This window comes from Labrus mixtus, chromosome 12 (assembly GCF_963584025.1).
Source record: "Labrus mixtus chromosome 12, fLabMix1.1, whole genome shotgun sequence".
NCBI lineage: Eukaryota > Metazoa > Chordata > Actinopteri > Labriformes > Labridae > Labrus > Labrus mixtus.
The window spans coordinates 9,623,196-9,641,817 of NC_083623.1; the positions used below are offsets into that span (position 1 = coordinate 9,623,196).

Below are 18,622 nucleotides of genomic sequence, written 5' to 3' on the forward strand. Positions count from 1 at the left end.
ATCCTCTGTGCTGGAGATCGTGGAGTCCTCAACCACTGAGGAGGAGGAGGAGGAGGAGGAGGAGGGGAAGGGAGGGGTTCCACCAGTCTGGCCCTTCTGACAAAGATGAAGGTGTTTTGTGGTGGTGGTGAGGGGGAGCAGTGGGTCTATTACTATGAGACCACACATTGTGACCACACTGTAACGATAGTGTTACAAGGCTCCTAGTTAAGAGTTCATATAGTTTTGTGTCTGTGGAAAAAAAAAAAAAAAAAAAGTTGTAGCAGCTTGGAAGCAACCTCTGAATGCGGCTTTTACATACGGGTTGGGTGTGTAAGCGGACTAGTTTCATATTTTGACACCTGTCAGCCGGATTATTTGGACTTGGATTCAATTCAAGACATTGCTGAGCTGTTAAAAGTGTGGCCACATTTGTCAGCTGTTTGAATCCAATGCTCCGTCTGCTTTCACTACACTAAAGCTACAACAAACAGCCTTTAAAGACCACATTTAATACAGTAAATGGTTAACATACTGTAACTAACCAGTACATTAGCTTAAGGCGCCACAGCTGTGATTTGTGTAACTGCGCCTCAAAGCAAAGTGAAACGCGCAGCACTTCACCATCACATGGAAGTGAAACCTTTTAAGAGGGTGTGTAGGGGAGTGGCAAGGGGGGTTTCTTTAAGAGCAGCGTGGCAGCTATGAAGGGCTATGTTCATCGCTGACCACACGGGACACACCAGGCCTCACACTGGCCCTGGAGATGAGCTCACTGTCTGTTAGTCAGCATTTCCACAGAACCTGTTGAACACATTGTGAGTACTCGTGTCTTCACAGCTGATTTCTGCCCAAGCACACATTCAGAAGGGAATCAGTCAGCTGAGAGACTTCAGGGATGGGATAATCAAAGCTTAATGTCACCCAGATGAATGTGAAGACGCCCTGAGCAGCTGCTAAGACAAGCGATAATGCTTCATAGACCATCTGTAATGTTAAACTAGTATCATTTCCCGAAAATAGAGCAATCACTATCAAGACACTATCACCAGGAGTGATTATCAGCAGCACTCAGATTGCAGGAAGTCTTTCTAACACGTAGGTGAGGGAATTTACCAACACCCCATAAATAGAAAGAAATGTCTAGGTGCTCAGCTATTTCTTCCTTTAACAGAACTGCACAATGAGAGATCCTTATTTGTCAAAAAACAAAAGTGCTGACTAGCTGACACACCCCCCCTTAGCATGCAGTGTTTGCAATATCAATCAAAAACATCAGTTTCCGACTTAAGCAGCTATTCTTGATTTCAAGACAAATTAGGTTCAACTTGGAGTTTTTTTTTTTTTGGCTGTAGACTAAAACATTCCCTGACATGAAGGGTGAATCCCCTGACGTGCACCCACAACACACACACACACGGGCGGCTACACTTGCTATTGAAAAACGAGTTATGCAGGAAGTGGCTAAAACAATGCCTTTCCTCCCCCAGTGCTGTCACACAGCCTCAGAGGAGCGCACGCTAATGACATGACGGTTACATTCGGAGTTCAGGCACTGAGCTTCCCAATGGTGACCTACAACAAGAGCTAATTTAAATGACTACCTCATCACATCATGCTTGTACTTATTACATAACTGCATCCGCTGTGTGGTGGTAGATGCATGATTAAAGAGCTGAGGACAGCCCATTGAAGGTTAACTGTTAGTTGCATTCATTCATGACAATAAAACATGTTATAATCTACTTTTTACCATGACGACAACATGCTTTTTATTCATAACAAGATAGAGTGATAGAATAAGAATATGTGTGTCAGGTTACCTCAAATGTTGCCAGACAACATAGTGACAAGAGGATCACTTGTAATAATCATGTCAAGGATTATACATACACACACATTCAATACGAGGGAGCTTAACTACAAAAGGAATCTTTAGGTTTCCATTATTGTGGCCACACCTTTAATCTTAGTACAGACACTGTGTGACTTTCAAACTGGCTTCAGTCTGAACTTTTAACATCAATAATGCCATTATTCATCATATTGGAAATAACTGCCTCAGGCCATCTTCGTTTGCTTCCATTTTACTGCTTATTACAGGAAATGAGTTAAAGTCATTTATTAAAAGGTCCCCGGACCTCGACAAAGAAGACACAGACTGATAAGGACTCTCTGAGCCAAAAGCTCCGTAATCTTGTCTGCAACAGATAACTTTTCAGACCTGGAAGTAATGAACAGAAAGAGCTTCGGAGGGACGATAATGAGGTCAGACACTTTCTCCGAACACAATTCTCTCTCAGTGAAGGCACTCCAGTTAGCCGACGATGATGATAGCCAAGACCGAAGCGGTTTGTAAGTTTAGAAAACAACTGAAATTCTTTGCACACCAAAAAAGTCTGATTGTTTACGTGACAGTCTACCTGATGAAGACTTGACTTCTTAAACGTTATAAATACATGTGATAATCTTTTATTTCAGATGGGTTCTTTTTTTTTAGTGCAATAAAATGATATTAAAACAAACACATAAAGGAATAGTTAAAAAAAATAAAAAAAATGTGGGCCTTAGTAAGAGTACAGTGGACACAGTCAGAAACAGGGATGAGGAAGTTGGGGCTAAGAGGGGGCTGAGTGGTAGGAGTCCAAGTCAGGGCTGCTGCTTTAGCCTCTGTACATGGGAAACAAAATGTAACCACTGGGCTAAACAGGCGGGCTCTTATTTGCTCCCCCCCCCCCCCCCTCTTGTTAAATCAGGAGACTGTAACCGTTCATGTCAGTGCATACAATGTGATGCTAGAGGTAGCAGTTGCTTAGCCCTACTTATTTTAGCATTGTTAACCCTAAAGACAGGAAACCAAGGGGAAACAGATAGCCTTAGTAGCACATCTTAAGCTCATTGCACAACATTAAATATTAAAAAACAGTTTAAAAATGAAACTGTCAGGGATAAGAAGACAGATAAGTGCATGGAGAGTTACCTCTGATGGGCAGTTTGTCCCAGCTAAGAACTACCTGCAAAAACCAAACTCCTTTTCTTTTTCTTCATAAAGCAGGCAAGAAGTGAAATTCTAATCATTTAAAATGCCGCTTGGCTGATAGTATCTTTGGACCAATACATGCTAGTAGTTCCCCCCTTATTTCCAGTATTCATGCTATGCTTAGCTAACAGGCCTCTGGATCATATTCATATTTTACCTCCAGAATCTATTTAAAGTTTTACTGATCACATATTGATAACAACATGGACGCTAGAGGTCAACACGACACTGCTGCGGTTCACTGTACCTGGTCAAACAGCTGCTTGCCGGTGGTGCTGGGCTGGATGGCAAACTCCAGCTCAGCGTCCATGGTGGTGACGCGAACATTGACCTGCAGAAAAACATGAGAGAACAGGAGGTCACAAGCTGACCCAGTAAAAACAGAGAGGTTTCTCATAAGTGAGGCCAGACAGCAGAGCACTGCTCTGGTGCATATGTGTGTGTGTGTGTGTGTGTGTGTGTGTGTTTGGTAAGGGGGTGTATTTGCAGAGTAAACACACGGGGCTATGTGTTTATCTCTGCTTTTCAGAGCTAGAGGGGCTGATTTGAGCTAAATCTGCAGCAAAACTTGTGTGTTTTTGTACGATTAATAAGTGACAACGTTAACTCTTGTAAGTCCTCTTAAAATCCACCAGGGTGGAACGAGAGCACTCCAGTTGCTACAGCATGCTGGACACCTAGACTGAATAGAGGAGTGCTCAAATACGGCAGCTTTCACTCCCATCCACAGGGAAAAAAGGCATGTCTTTCAGTCCCTGGGTTAATGATTGATCAGACCTGCCTCAGTATACAAAAAGAGGCGGTCCGTCTGAGTGAAACCTGCTTCATAATCAGAGAACGTAATGTCCACTTACAGGGATCCACTCCAGTGATTAATGTGTGATTTCAAAACCATTACGAATAGCATGACTGGTGAGCTGAGCAGAATAATGAGGACTGACGTCAACCGCGTCCCGTAATACAGAGAAACAATATTCTGTATTGTACGTTTGGTTAGTAAGAATCAGCAAATGGCATCTGAATTTCACACAAAGGCCACGCAATGTTAACAATGCACAAATATTTACAATAGCTGCTTTGAGGTAACGCACACACATAACTGACTGTCCTTTCATTGAGTATGATGTCAAATGTTTCTGGTATTTGTGGGGGTTAAGGAAAGACACACAGCCCCTTTAAGTATTGGCTGGACTTATTAAAGCTTAGTGAAAATGATACAAAGAGGTGAGTGGACACTGAGCGAAGAGAGAGAGAGAGACAGAGAGCCCGCTGACAGAACCCTCCAGTGACACATCTTTCATCTCCGGCCTATTGTGAGCAGCGCTGAGAGGCTCAGCGGTGAACAAACTCAATGACGCCCACTGGAAAGGGGAAGTCTGGGGATGCAGGAGGGACTATCTAGTGACTCAGAGGTCCGACGGTCCCTCTGAGGCTGCCCAGGCTGAGCGGCTATCTAACTAACTGACTGACAGGCTTAGATCCCAGACAGACAACAAATCCAATCACAGCGCCTCACCGCTGTGCTGACCAGGATATTGTAGGACCCACTAGTCTAGACAGAAGATATTCAAGGGTGACCTGTTTTTTTTGTTTTTTTTTTTAACCCTGTGTTTGCTTCTTACCAGTAGAGTTGACTCATGTGGGATTATAACACATAATCTGTGGCAAGGCAAACTCTCCTTCACCAACAACATCAAAGCCCTGGAGCACTCAAGAGTTTGCAGCTCCGTCCCACAATGCCACATGTGCATACAATCTGAAACTCTTGTAGCCAAACAGGGTGACTTTATATAACAGCTTCAAGTCACAGCTAAAACGCAGGAGAAGGAGGAGGGGGGGGAGCATTGCATTTACTTTACACAGCCAAACAAAGATCCCCTTTCAGCGGCACAGCCCCAGCAGCCCCTTGCTATCATCGGCTGCATTCTGGGGCAGCCGAATACCAAAAAAAACTACCCGGAAAACTTCTGAGGAAGTGATCAGAAACTGCACTTGTAACTTCGTGGTGCAACCCTATTCCCTTCTAGTAAGTTCTATTTGATCCTAGATGCTTCCCTGAACATTAAAGCCTGTATGTACCACAGTTAAAGTCGGGGCACCTTGAAAAACCCCTAAACAGAGAATGGAATATGTGAATGTGCAGAGCTGAGTGAATGATATCTGATCTCAAAAGGCAGTCCTCAAACGGTAACTCACAATAAACTGAGGCCATTCAGAGCGGTAAAGAAAACATGACACATATGCTAAAAATATAACGGGCAAGGACCCAAAGTTCCACAATGAGCAACTTTAGTCAGAGGAAAGCACAGGCGCTCATATTAACCATAAACCTCCGCTCCACGTGTCATTACAGTAATAACTGACTCAATCATTGGAGAGCAGGAGCAGTAGTTCCAAAATGTTACACACCGTTTCTGGGAAAGCTTTGAAACAACAATTAACTCATGCTATACACAGCTATACGAGAAGGAGAATAATGCTTTTTTTTTAAAAGGATGATGCTGAAACTCATTCTAGAAAGGGAATTTAAGAGATTACAGGTCAAATGTGGTGTCATTTCTGCACAGATTGTACAACCACTCAGCATCAATATGACTATGAAAAGGTATGATAATGTGATTAAGAATAACACATCTTTTGAAACAGCAACCAAATCGAGTGCAGAGCTCAGTCTACCCAGCTGCTCTCTCTGCTTCATGGCCTGCAGACAGTGCTGAGAGAAGTCATCTATAGGAGTCACTCTGGAATGTCACATGATGAAACCATTTCTAAGTTTTTCTTTCTTTCTGTATTATATTTATAAAATTAAACACTTCTTACCTCATGTTTGAAAATATATATTCCAATACCAATGCATGTAATAGACCCATGTTGGCCGAATTACAGCCTCTTACTGATCTAACAGTTGGGCCCTTATGTCACCTTTCTATGGAGCTAGTTTGTTTACCCTCTGTCCAGTCTTAATGCAAAACTAAAGCTAACAGTGGCATTGTTCTAGCAGCATCAAAGTTCAAACTTAAAAGAGGTATCAAATATACTATCCACAAAACTAGATCATTGTATAAACTTTAAACATCAAGATCCCAAATAGAAAGATGTAAAAAAGGAAAAAAAAGAAAAGAATGGCGGCCTTTCATAATTGCACTTATATATATATCCCAGACACCTGCCCTTACACAACCTTCAGAACATGAAAGAGATTTACAGCTAGAGCTGAGACTTACTATTATGTCAATTAATCAATCAAGCCATTCCTCAGGAATGCCAAGTATTTCCAAACTCTTAAGTGTAGCGACACACTGCCCTTCCCTGTCGCCTATAATCATAAACTTCATTCAGTCGTTTCAATGGCGTGGTTAAGAAGCTGCCCGGGGTCAAGTTAAAGAAGTAAGGTCGCCGTCACCTCTGTAGTTAAAATGTAAATAGGTTGAACTACATTCTTCAGTTAGGACCTTTGAATATTTAACCTCTGCATAGTTTGCATTGGCTTTACAAGAGCCTTTTAGTGATGGATGTTACCATGGGGATTCCACTGAAATGGTTTGAGAGTAAAATAACCATAAAGCGCTGCTTCTGTCTGAATGTGAGGCGGCAGCACCAAGACAATGGAGAGAAGGTTTTAGGGAAGATCCTATCATGTACAGTAGGTGTCTCTGTCAACACTAATGAATGAAAACTTGTAACCATTTTTGGATTAGTGTATCAGCGTTTGAGGGCGTTTCACGATTGAGTATTCAATTATTTAACGGAACAAACAGTAACAATAGGACTGGATATTAAGAGGAAACGCCCATCAATGTTGATTGTGGCCACTCCTCACATGGTTTGTGTCACTGGTCTGTGACCGCAAGAAAACAGGATTCTGGGAGAGCCAAGGAGGACTATCGTTTACTTCTGACAATGTGTCATTCAGATCGTGAAACATGAGTCACTGAAGTGCCAATACAGGAGCGTCCCTGCACCTCAAATCTGATCCAACTGTCTGCCACTGGGCGTCTTAACATTTTTTCAGCAACACAAATGTGAGTTCCCGTTTCCAAACATACCACATTGTAATGGCTGTTATTACGCCTTCTTCATGAGTTGAAATAATTCAGCTCATGGAGGCGAGATGGAACTTTAATCCCATTTGATCTTTGCTTTTCGGGGCTACTGCTGAAGTTGGCCATTTACAAGTTCTTTGGTTGAACTATTTCAGCTCACATACTGCAGTACAGAAAGACTGGTTAAACATGGGGTGAGAACTCTAGATTCAAATACAGGACAAAAAATAAAACATGCACAGCATACGGCAGTTAGATCTATTGACAGAATTGTCCTAGACATTATATTTATCCATTTACCAATTATATCTCGTGTGTGTTGTCCTTTACAAATAGAAGAATCTTTAACAATTTCTTGCAGATTAAGTTTTTCTTTAGAGGTTATGGGCCCACCGTCTACTTAAATTCAGTGTACAGACAATCTTCAAACTAATCTAACTACACACTTTTCAGAGCTCAAAATATAATCCCTTATTTGTATATCACACCAGCACTGAAAGTGAGACTCAGCATTTCAAGGATTAATTTCACAATGTGACATGTTGTAGGAGGAAAAAAACATAATTTTGATTGACCACAAGTTCTACTTTTCTTGCTAAAATGCAAAAAAAAAAAAAAAAAAAATCCACAGTAACCAGGCTGACTTTATCGTACATACAGGCTGTTTTGTGGCAACTAGACTGTCCTCTGACTCGACTCAGTGAGTTGCTGCTATCAGACAGTAATGATGTCATTTCCACAGCGACGCTCATGACAACCACGAGGCCACTCCAAACAAACCGACAACACATTTTATGACACTGACCGCTGCTTCATTCACCGTCATCACTGCACACAGCTGCTCTGTTCAAACGCAAACTGTCCATCACCATCTGAAGAGGCAACTTTGATGTCCGTTTTTGCCTTTTTTCCACTCAAATCTTGCTTTTTATTTTTACACATTTTACTTGTAAAACTTAAGCATCTGAATGTTTTAAGCACCCAAGGACTCTGCTTCTGCTCATTTAATTAAAAAAAAAAAAAAAACAGAAGATAGAGAAAAGCTGATTTAAAAAAGGGAAACATTTTTCACTTATTTCCATGACGAACACATTTCATTATATTTTCCTTCTCAGGTTCAAACATATATAGATTGAAATGCTAAAAATGACCAAACAGGGTGGAAAGGGAGGGACATGTGCCATGTGCGAATGTACAGAATGTAATAGTTGGGGTGTGGCAAATGGGAGGCAAGAGTAATTGAGGTCTAAAACCTTTTCAAATATATATGAGACATCTCCATGAAATTGTGTTGGTTTTTGCCTTTTGTTTAATGTCTTTGACACAGTCATTTCTTCTTCCTATACTCCTACTGTTTCATAAATGTACTCCTGGCTACCAGAACCGAATATTAAATGGGCGGCAACCCAAAATTTCCGCCCAGTAAATAACTTCAAAAAGGCCAAGAGATAAACCGGTACTCGTCACAGACTACAGAAGATATAAACAAAACATTTTCCAACCCTGAGATAGAAAAAATTATTTTAAAATGTGTATACACCTCCTGTGACTGACTATGCCCAGCCTCACGGCGAGCACATGAAAATGATGTTAAGTGAAACATATAGGACACCCCCAGGATATAAGCATGTGATTGGTATTCCCCTTTTAACACAGAAACCTACTCATACTGCCAGTGTCTGTGGCTACACCTTCTCTTCAGCGTCAAATTGTCCTGTCCTGGATGTAATTCAGTCAACGTAGGGTTATCAAGATCCTTCATTAGTTTCTAGACATGTATTTGGTTTAAGACTAACTTTGTAACATTTTAAAAGAAGGGACGTGATGAACAGATATGATTAAATGGAAATGTCAAATATCACTGTCATCTGTCAGCTTGAGGAAACTAACTACTCTGATAGCATCACTTGCCACCAGTCATTAAATTTTTCGGATTATATGTCTCCAAACAAACAACACAATCACACCATGTACTGCCAAACATAAATGAACACCTGTGAGATGCAACAAATCAGGTGAATCTGTCAAAGCAAGCAACAGTCATGAATTTCTCCCCCTACATTCAATGGTCTACTTTCTTTGAGGCACCAGTAACATCATGCTACATTCACTGTACCACATATTTAATTGTAATTTTAAGGATCAAAATGTAAGCGGTATTAATTAATTTGAAAAAACTAAAACATACTGAATTCAGGATGCCGAAATGTTTCCTCTCCCTTTAGCGTTACCTGTCATGGTTCAGTTTAACCCTGACTACAATGATACAACCAGCAGTGAATGAAAATATCAATAAAAACAAACGGGTACTCACCGCTTTGGGCATGTTTCTGTCCTTTTTCCTTGCTGTGAGCGAGGAGCCGATAAGTATAAAAAAAAAAAAGTCTGTCAAATGAAGAGAACCTGTGCTCCGTGTGTCTGTAGCTCTTCACTGTGCCTTCCTGGAAAAGGAGAAAGAGGAGAAACGAGTTTCAGCCACTTCGGCGTTACTTAAACCCGGGTGAGAGAGAGCGGCACTCCTGCGGGCGACAGTCATCAGTATGAATCACCGCCAGATGCTACAAACTAACACCAGCTAACCTGCACCAGACCGGAAGTGAGGCGGTCTACACTTCACAATAAGAGCACCAGTGAAGTCACTTTTCTTTCACTTTGGACAGAAGGCCTACATCTTGACATGTTTATTACCCTTTGGACTAAATCAATGTAAGGTTGACACTTAAGTTCTGTACTAATTCTCTTACGTCTTTCCAGTTAAACATTTCTGACTGTAAACAAATCATCAACAATAAATGTCTTTCACCCTAACCCAAACTGTGCAATCATTTTGAATATTTTTATATAGGTCTATTTAATGTTGTCCTCACTCTCTGCGCTTTTGTACAGCACAAACAAATTATTATTAAGATGCACTTGATACTGTAAGCTGTATTCTTAATTTTGCTCTTATTCTTGTAGCTATTTATTGTACTTAGGCCAGGGGTGGGCAACTAGCGGCCCCCATCAACCCTCAATGTGGCCCTCGGGTCAATTTTGACATATCAATTAATTGGAAACGTGAAGAAAACATGACAAAATCTGCCATGAAATAGTGAAAAGCAGAAATATGTCCATAATAATATTTGAACACTGGTATATGTTGAGATAAATTTGAGACATAATTGACTGTAATCGTTTTTGTATTCTACAATTTGGCCCCTCTGGCAGTGAGAATTAAATTACCCTTGCTGTGACACAAAGTTGCCCATCCCTGACTTAGGCTATTGCTCGATATCTAATTCCTATTTTATTAATGTTTTGATTGTATATAACTATGTTTCTACTGTTTCTACTGACCGAATTTCCCTCTGGGATTAACAAAGTATTTCTGATTCTGAGTCCACCCTTTATTAATTAACTCTTAATTACTTTTATTCTGAAATTCAACATCGGAATTCCTGCCTTCCTCTTCTAACTTGACACCTTTGAATGATCCAGGCACCAGGCAGGTTAAATATGGTACTCAACGTGCCTCACTCACCACCTACGATAAAGTTATAGTCCCCACCCTGCTCTGTTTTAGGCTTTTATTTTGACGCCATCAGTTGCTCACAAACCCACAATACATTTAAAATAAATGGAGCTATCTAGGCTATACCACTTGTGCTCTGTGTCGCTTTAAAACGCCACTTCGAGAAGCGAAAAGAACTTCTTATGTGACAGCAGATAACCTTTACGTCCCCTGTATAACCCTTTGGAGGACAGTGTGACATAATAGACAGTGCAGTAGATTTATATGTATTTTTGTCATGGCAGGGTTACGTGTAGACTATGTTCTGTGTGAAATGGGTACACACCCACAGCGACACGGGAAACGACATTTAAGCCAAACAAACGAGAATTTCCACCTCTTTGATCCGCACAGACAGACAGACAGACAGACAGAGAAAAAAAAATATTCAAATTTCAACAAATCGCATAACTTGTTCCATGATTTAACCACTTTAAACACGGGCTGTTATTGTGTTTTTTTCTCTCTGTAGGAGCGTCTCTGAGCTGCAGCCACATCCTCCGTGTAATCCCACTGACTGACACCTGTTGTGAGATTTGCCCCATTTGTGAGAGAAGCGGAAAGTACGCGGAAAGTCATGTTTTCTTGCACCAGCTTTGGCTTCTTGCGTTGCAGATCTCAGTCAGTGCATCAGACAAGATTTACACTTATTCAAACTCTTACCGGAGCGGGTAAATACTGGGAGACGAGATGATTTATTCGGCGGTCTGAAAGCTCACAGCTGAAGGTTTCCCCTCCCTCCGTTCACCTCGGCGCAATATGGCGCTCATCCATCCCACTATTTACCTGAGACTGTCCGTCCTGTCCTGTCACTGGTAGGCTGCATGAGCACAAGTTTACAAGCCAGGCTCCGGGGACCTTTATGACAGTTTCGTTATTAGTAAATGGAAGTTTCCTCTGCATGCAGGGGGGTCTTTCCCCACCTACAGGGGGACAGTTTTGTAATCATAAACTTAACCACAACAGTTGTCTGGGGGGTCGTGAGCACGGAAACTGGAAGTGTAGTTAAATTATGCATCATTAAATATGTTCTTAAATTCGAAACAATGTATCTTTGCTGTGATAAAAACATACATTATTGAATAAATACATATTTATTGGTCTGTAGCACTACATGAATGGTGCTGTTGTTTTTGTTTTTAGTGGGACTATTTTATCATTTATCAAAACAAACAACATTCTACCCAAACATAAATCGACCTACAGGCCTAAACTTTTGCTGTTTCATTCTTTAATTTATATTTAGGCAAAAAAAAAAAATCCTAGAGCTCAAATTTGGCTACAGCATAACTGTAAAATCTGCAGGAAACTGAATGGAGAGATTACGTTTCTATTGCTTATGACGGTGTGAAATTGTATCATGTCACTTGTAAATATAGGTTATATTTTTCACTGACAGTAAGTGATAGACTGTGAACACTTTTAATACTACTCTATGTATCTACTATAGAGGGGGGTTTATGATTTCCAATATCCTGCTGAATGAGATCGAATCCTATATTCTGTAATGCATTTGTTTAAACCCTTTGTGCTCTCTTATTGTGTAAGATAACACCCAGCTTTAATGTGTGACAATGTATGACTCTGTATAACTACATTTGAACTGATGTTTGAGCCGGGTAAAGACTGGTGTGTCACCTGTCGAAACCGTTTCGTTCACAGTGCGACTCACTGTTGGAGTGCGCGTCATCCTCATCCTCCCTGCGCAGAAACCACAAACCCGGAAAACGCCGAAGGCCTCGTCATAGGAGAGCCAGCCAATCAGATGAAAGGATTAAAATAGAGCCGTATATATCGGAGGTTAGGCCTACTTCTCACCATTGTACGAAACCAAAGAGTGATGTTACCGTCCTGCCCTCTACTTTGTACTACCTAACCCTAACATCAGCATTATTCACTTCTTTATGAGCCTATTTATAATTATTTCTCAAATGTATTACATGAGGCGTTGTTACCATACAGACACGAAGTCTCGTTTGTGTAGTGAGCTAAATTTAGCCAAACAGGGAGTCCATCTAAGTCATGCAAAACACTCTTAAATTTGCCTGACAGCCAACTGAGTGAACTGTTTGAATAGTGTTACCTAATGAAAATGGATACAAGTCAGTGGAAGTCTCATTGAATTGTCATCATACTCCTTCATTTAGCCCTGATGTCCATCTACAGTGTTATAAAAATAACTATAGGATTATTATTTCACAGTAAAAAAAAAAAAAAAGAAACATCTGATGGGTTGTTGTAAAACCGTAGAACAGGTAGGAACTTTCTTCTGATAGGTGTAGTTGAAAATAATCACTGTGTACCAGACCAAAAAAAAGGTTGTTGTGACATTAAAATAACAAAAAATGAGGGTAATGATAAAACTTATTTCACAAAGCTGCATCAGAAAAAGATAATGAGCGGACAATTTTAGAGTTTAGGAACTTTAATTGCTTAATGCACTGCTTGCTCGGCATTTGCGTTTCCAGTTAAAGCTTTCATTTTGTAAGCTTTGCTCAACATGGCCACTTCTGATATAATGACTGATTGTTGTGGGCTATGCTTAACTGGCCAGAAAAAATCTCCACCCACTACAGAAGAAAAAAATCTGCACCTACTGGTGAAGGCCACGATACGAGGCAGACAAGAAAAAGATTTGTTTTTGTGAACTGCTTTGTGAGGTAAAAAAAAGACCTGTCATTAAACATCTCATCTTTCCTCATACAATAGGCTACCTTCAAGGAAATCTCTGATAGAACAAGCTTTGAAAAATAAATTGTGTTGCATTAATAAAATGCCAGGGTTCATGGCCTCGTGCTCAAAATGGACTTCAAAAAAAAGTTTTACAAAAAACCAGCTGCGTCACACACTGGAGGTCACCTTTCATTCAAAAGTTACATCGTGTTCTCATTCTGTACAAACAGAAATCCTTGATGTGTTACATATTAGAACAAGTGCAAAGTGCTGAAAAATGACTGCTACAAAACTGCATTTGAATTTCATTGATTTTACAAACTCAAATATACATATTAGAATAAAAAAAACTAATTTAAATTTGAAAAATAAAGACTTGTAATCACAGTTTTCCTTCTTTTTTTTTTTTCTTCTTAAACATTTTTAAACAACCGGTTTATGTAGGTGTTGTGATTTACTTGGCAACCCTGCCCTGGCAACATGTTTTATTTTTGAGAATAAATGACTCAAGTCTCTACATGTCTGATTTTGCTGGCTGTGTCTCCTGTGCCTTGAACGCCTCCTGTCTCTTCTGGACGACATCATGGATGATAGCTGAAAGAGAGAGAGAGAGAGAGAGAGAGACAGCGTGAAGACTTTTAAGTCTGCGAGCATGTGTCAGAAGACCTCTATAATGTCTTAAGAGAACCACAAGATGTCACTCTCACAATAGATGACCTGATGATCCCTAAAGGAGGGCTTGTGAAATACCTGCTAGCCTTAAAGGATGACATAATCAGTGTCTGGATCATGTTGATTCAATTAAATAACCTAGAGACCCATGAATTAGATGAGAGGGATTTGTACTGAAATGTATAAGCATGATTTCCACCAATTTTCTGCTTCATTTTAAATTTTCTAATGTCCAGTATCCAGTATATATGTCATGTATAATTTTTCTTTGTCTGCTCCTCTTTAACAGAGTAAATTGCACTATTATGTGACAGATGACTTCTGTACTGTATTATCTTACTGTCCAGCAGCTCTCTCGCCGTGTATCTCTCGTCCAATCTGTTGTTAATCTCATCCATCAGCCACGGGAAGAAATTTGTCTCAATATCTGCAAATCAGAATCACAAATGTGATGAAACATTGATCATTCAGATCAGGTCCCATTGTGCACAGTGTGTGATGGAGCTCATCTAATCACAGAGCTTTTATTACAGATGTTGTGCAGCAAAGTGCAGTGATGCCCCCTTGTGGACATAAAGGAGAAAGCATTGAATGAGTTCAGCAAAGGAAGGCGGACCGTTCTCCACAGGGTCGTAAAAGTAGCCATGGCTCCTCAGTGAGGTGAAGACTGCTGGAAACAGGTCAGCCAAGTACTGCTGGGTGTATGCACGGGCAGCGATCTTCTCTGCAGTCTCTCTTTCTCTTTTCAGCACCTCCTTCTGCTGGGACATTCTGCGCTCCTAAAAAGTCAGAAGAAACAAAATCTCTGGTTTGCTTGAGGGGATAAGAAGAAGAGATCTTGGTTTCAAATATTTCATTTGGTTGGCGGAATGAAACATCTCTGACTTTGTATGCAAGACGTGTTTTTAAGTTGAAAAGAATACTTTTTAGTCATAAATTGATCAAGTTTAACTGCCCAAGGACACAGTTCATCAGGTCTGAGAGGTTTATTGAATGATCATATTTGATTGGCAAGGGTGTCTCCGTGGCACTACATGCAAACAGCTGCTATTGGATTGTGATGATAATTAGATCATTTCTATTACAGGCCTGACATTTGCTGATAACGGTGAGGTCGTGCAGGGTCATGTTGGAAAAGATTCTTTTTAGAATTCAAAATCAATAAGCAATAAGATGAGTCTAGATTTCAAGACATGCAGAATAAATAATGATAATTCAAACTCAGCTGCATATTTTAAAAGGATAATCTGTAATTATTCTTTAGTAATCATATCGATTTCTAGGTTCATCCACTGCTTAAGTAAATGTGATTTTGACAACCCTGAACAGGACTAACAAGATGTGAATTCTCATTTATCCCAAGCGATTGAATCTGCCCTCTGGGGATCAGTAAAGGATTATCTTATTTTATTCAATGATGACTTTAAAACAAAAAAACAACTGTTCATCTATGTTTCACAGGGGAGAAAACTTTAGTTCATTGGAAAGATTCATTATTAAAGTATGATTAAAGTAGCTGGGACCTTCTAGTACAGCGTGCAGATCCTTTTTTGTTTCTAACCTTCAGTTTGATTTTGTATCCAGCACCTGTGAACATTTTTTTTCTTTGAATGATCATACCATACACCCTGATTTGTCAAAGATTCATTATCTGCCATGAAAAAATTAATCAAAGAGTGTAACGGGAAAAAATACATAGATAAAAATAACGTCAGTAAAAAGAGCTAATCTGAAGACCTTCAAAAAAAGATATAAAAACATGAAACTGTGTGCAAAAAAAGGAAATGTTAAAACAACAATTTACAAAAGTATACAGGGAGGAGAAGAGATCCCAAGAGACACTACACAAATCAGCCATGGCAGTCACCATTGATATATAGGGTACATCAAAGATGGGAAGGCGTATTTTGTGGTCAGATTTAATTTATGTTACCATGGTAACGAGTGTTCCAGGTTAAGCCTAGGGTGAAGATGTTTCATTTTCTCTTGCATGTACCTTCTCCTCACCGCGGCGCCTCTCCTGCTCCCGAAGCCGCTGCACCTCTGCCAGCTCATTATTCCTGAGCTCTTGGAAAGCCCTCTGCCGAGCCTTTAGAGACGCCAGCTCCTCCTCCTCCATCACTTCCTCCAGAGACTGTTCAATTGTTTTCCCCACCAGGACCTCCAGCAGCGGCTGCACCTCCCGGTCAAAATCGAACAGCTGCAGAGGATAACAGATAACACGATAGCAGTTAGGTGTGTTGGGTTTGTGCATGTTAATACATTGGGTTTATTTTGATCAAATGTCTAAATATTGTATAATGTATTTGTCATTTCCGTTCTTCTTTGTCATATGGCAATAATCATTTTAAAGGGGTATGTTGTACAGTCTGTAGGGACTCGCACAAGATAAACATATGAATATGATAATACACTGATATTATAAAACTATAAACTTGCCTTAACAAGACAAGTGGAGTTTATTTTCTCTAATAACTTCTATAGGGACAATTCAAGGGTAAGTTAAAGTAGAAAATGTTGCCAGTTGTCCCAGATTAGATAACATACCTCTCCCTCCTCAATCTGTGTTTCAACATCTTTGCCAGATTTGGCCGGTATGAAGAGTGGAGTTGCCGGTCTGTCCAGGAAATCGTCAGTCTGACACTCAATATCTGAAGCCACTATGACCTCGCTCAATTCTTCCAGATACAGATCTGAAATGAAAGGTCCTGTATTACAGAGCAGCCTATAGGTTTTTGATTAAGTAGAAGGGAATTCATCACACTACTAGAGGTTCTAATGATTATCCAGATAAATGTCAAACCTGTTTGCACATCAATATGTTTTCTGCCCTGCAGGGCCTCTGGAGTCTGCGGCTTGAACTGCTCTTGCGCTCTTTTTCGAGCAACGGCTCTCCTCCTGATCTCTTGTTGTCTTTGTAGTTCGGCAAGGTCTGGTTGAGCTGTCTGTCAGAAGTGATTCATAATAACATTTTCAAAATTACTTGGCCTAATGAAGGCGTAGCCATCTGGAATCAAGCATATGTACTGTACTTACAGTCGGTATGATGTGTTGGGCGTAAGTGTTTCCTCTCACTACACGGCGGTCATACATTATGTTTCCATAATTAATCTGGGTCCTATACAGTCAAACAAAAACACAGTGTCGTCATGAAGTCAGCGCGTCAGTAGCTGACTTGACAAGCTTGTTCGCCTCAAAAAGCGATATGTTGACCAATGTTGGGCTCTTTGAAATTGTAAAAATATTTTTTCGAGGCATTTTCGGTCTGTCTAGTAACAAGGGGATGGAAGAAGAACTAAGAATGTTTACTTGGGTAAAAAAAAAGTGTAAACGACTAATTCACAAGTAAAAGTGCAGCAATCAAGCATTTTAAGGTCAAGCCCATTTTAACTTATCAAGCTTCAAGCAGTAATTGTAACATACGTTTCATGTTCTCTAAACTAATAATACTCTCATCATAAAAGTCTTCATCTATTAGTTTTCTAGTATACAGTAACTGTCAAAGAAATTCTACAATTCTACAATTCACTTAGCAGACGCTTTTATCCAAAGCGACGTACATCAGAGAGTAAGAACAACACAAGCAAGGATCTAGAAAAGAAGGGAACAATGTCAGTAAGAGCAAACAATCAGCTTTGAGTCCGACTGGACACACAGGTGCTGACAGGAAGTGACCAGAGGCAAAGCACAACATTGACGGCAGTTCTTGAGAGCTCTAATCAGTATAGAAACCATCTTATAAGTCATCGTTATCAAACAAAAACAATCGTCACAACCATCATCATCATCAATGATATCGAAACCATCATGAAATGCAGTTGAGTAAACATTATGGTAGTGAAGTCTACAGTAGGCCTATATGTAACTGTAAAATGGAAGTACACATTTTAAACTTATAGTAATATACAGTGCTTAAAAAAGAGTGTATGTAGTCACTGTTTACCTCTGTCCAAAAAACTAAAATTTCATCATCTGGATAATTTGAGATTTTTTGATATCCACTCTAATACAGACATTTAGTTGCCCTTTTCATTTAAACTACGTAGACCAGCTTACATAACAATAGTTCAGATGCACAGTAAACATTGTATTGTATCTTATGTAACTCGGTCTGTCTGCCTTCAGTGAGTCACAGTGAAGCATAAACATGAGCAACACACGTACTGTTCAGACGGAGCCTCTCTGTACTTGGAGCGGGTCTCCACAGGTCTGGGACGACTTGAGAAGGTGTAACTCCCGTTTGTATCTCTCTGGCTGTGGGAAACAAAAGCCATATTAAAGACGCTACCAGACTATCGTAATCGTAATAGTTGCAGAAAGTTAAGTTTTTTGGTGATAGCAAGGCTAATGACAAAAACGAACGGAGGAAAAGAGTTGTTGTAGCAACCGTCTCCAGGAAGTGAAATATAGCCTAACGCTGATTACGTCACTCTTTTTTTCCACAGCCTTTTCCCGGTAATTTTTAATTTAAAGGTAAAAAAAATATATACAAATAACATTTTCAAATTAGGCCTACCACATTAAAAAAAAAAGTATTTTTTTCTTTTAAATCACCACAGACCATATGAGATATATCAAACACATTTCGTTGTAATTAATTGATTACATTTATTTCAGACATATCAAATAAAATCAAACAAATCAAAAATACAAAACAAAATGAAA

At 39.9% G+C, this 18,622-nt stretch overlaps 2 protein-coding genes across 2 annotated transcripts in view; both read right to left on the reverse strand.

The window, feature by feature from the left end:
• ezrb (ezrin b) overlaps window positions 1-9,596 on the reverse strand; it is a 30,549-nt gene extending 20,953 nt beyond the window's left edge. The window contains exons 1-2 of the mRNA XM_061051861.1: window positions 9,377-9,596; window positions 3,267-3,350 (exon numbers count right to left, since the gene is read on the reverse strand). Coding sequence (XP_060907844.1) covers window positions 3,267-3,350; window positions 9,377-9,388 — 96 coding nt within the window. The 5' untranslated portion in view covers window positions 9,389-9,596. The remainder of the gene's footprint in view (window positions 1-3,266; window positions 3,351-9,376) is intronic.
• Window positions 9,597-13,461: 3,865 nt separating this feature from the next.
• Window positions 13,462-18,339, reverse strand: rsph3 (radial spoke head 3). The gene is made up of 8 exons (XM_061051409.1): window positions 18,122-18,339; window positions 16,994-17,075; window positions 16,761-16,902; window positions 16,505-16,650; window positions 15,954-16,157; window positions 14,574-14,736; window positions 14,298-14,384; window positions 13,462-13,879 (listed from the first exon to the last, which is right to left on the reverse strand). The coding sequence occupies exons 1-8, from the start codon at window positions 18,229-18,231 to the stop codon at window positions 13,800-13,802; spliced, it is 1,014 nt and encodes a 337-aa protein (XP_060907392.1). The 5' UTR covers window positions 18,232-18,339; the 3' UTR covers window positions 13,462-13,799.
• Window positions 18,340-18,622: the final 283 nt, after the last annotated feature.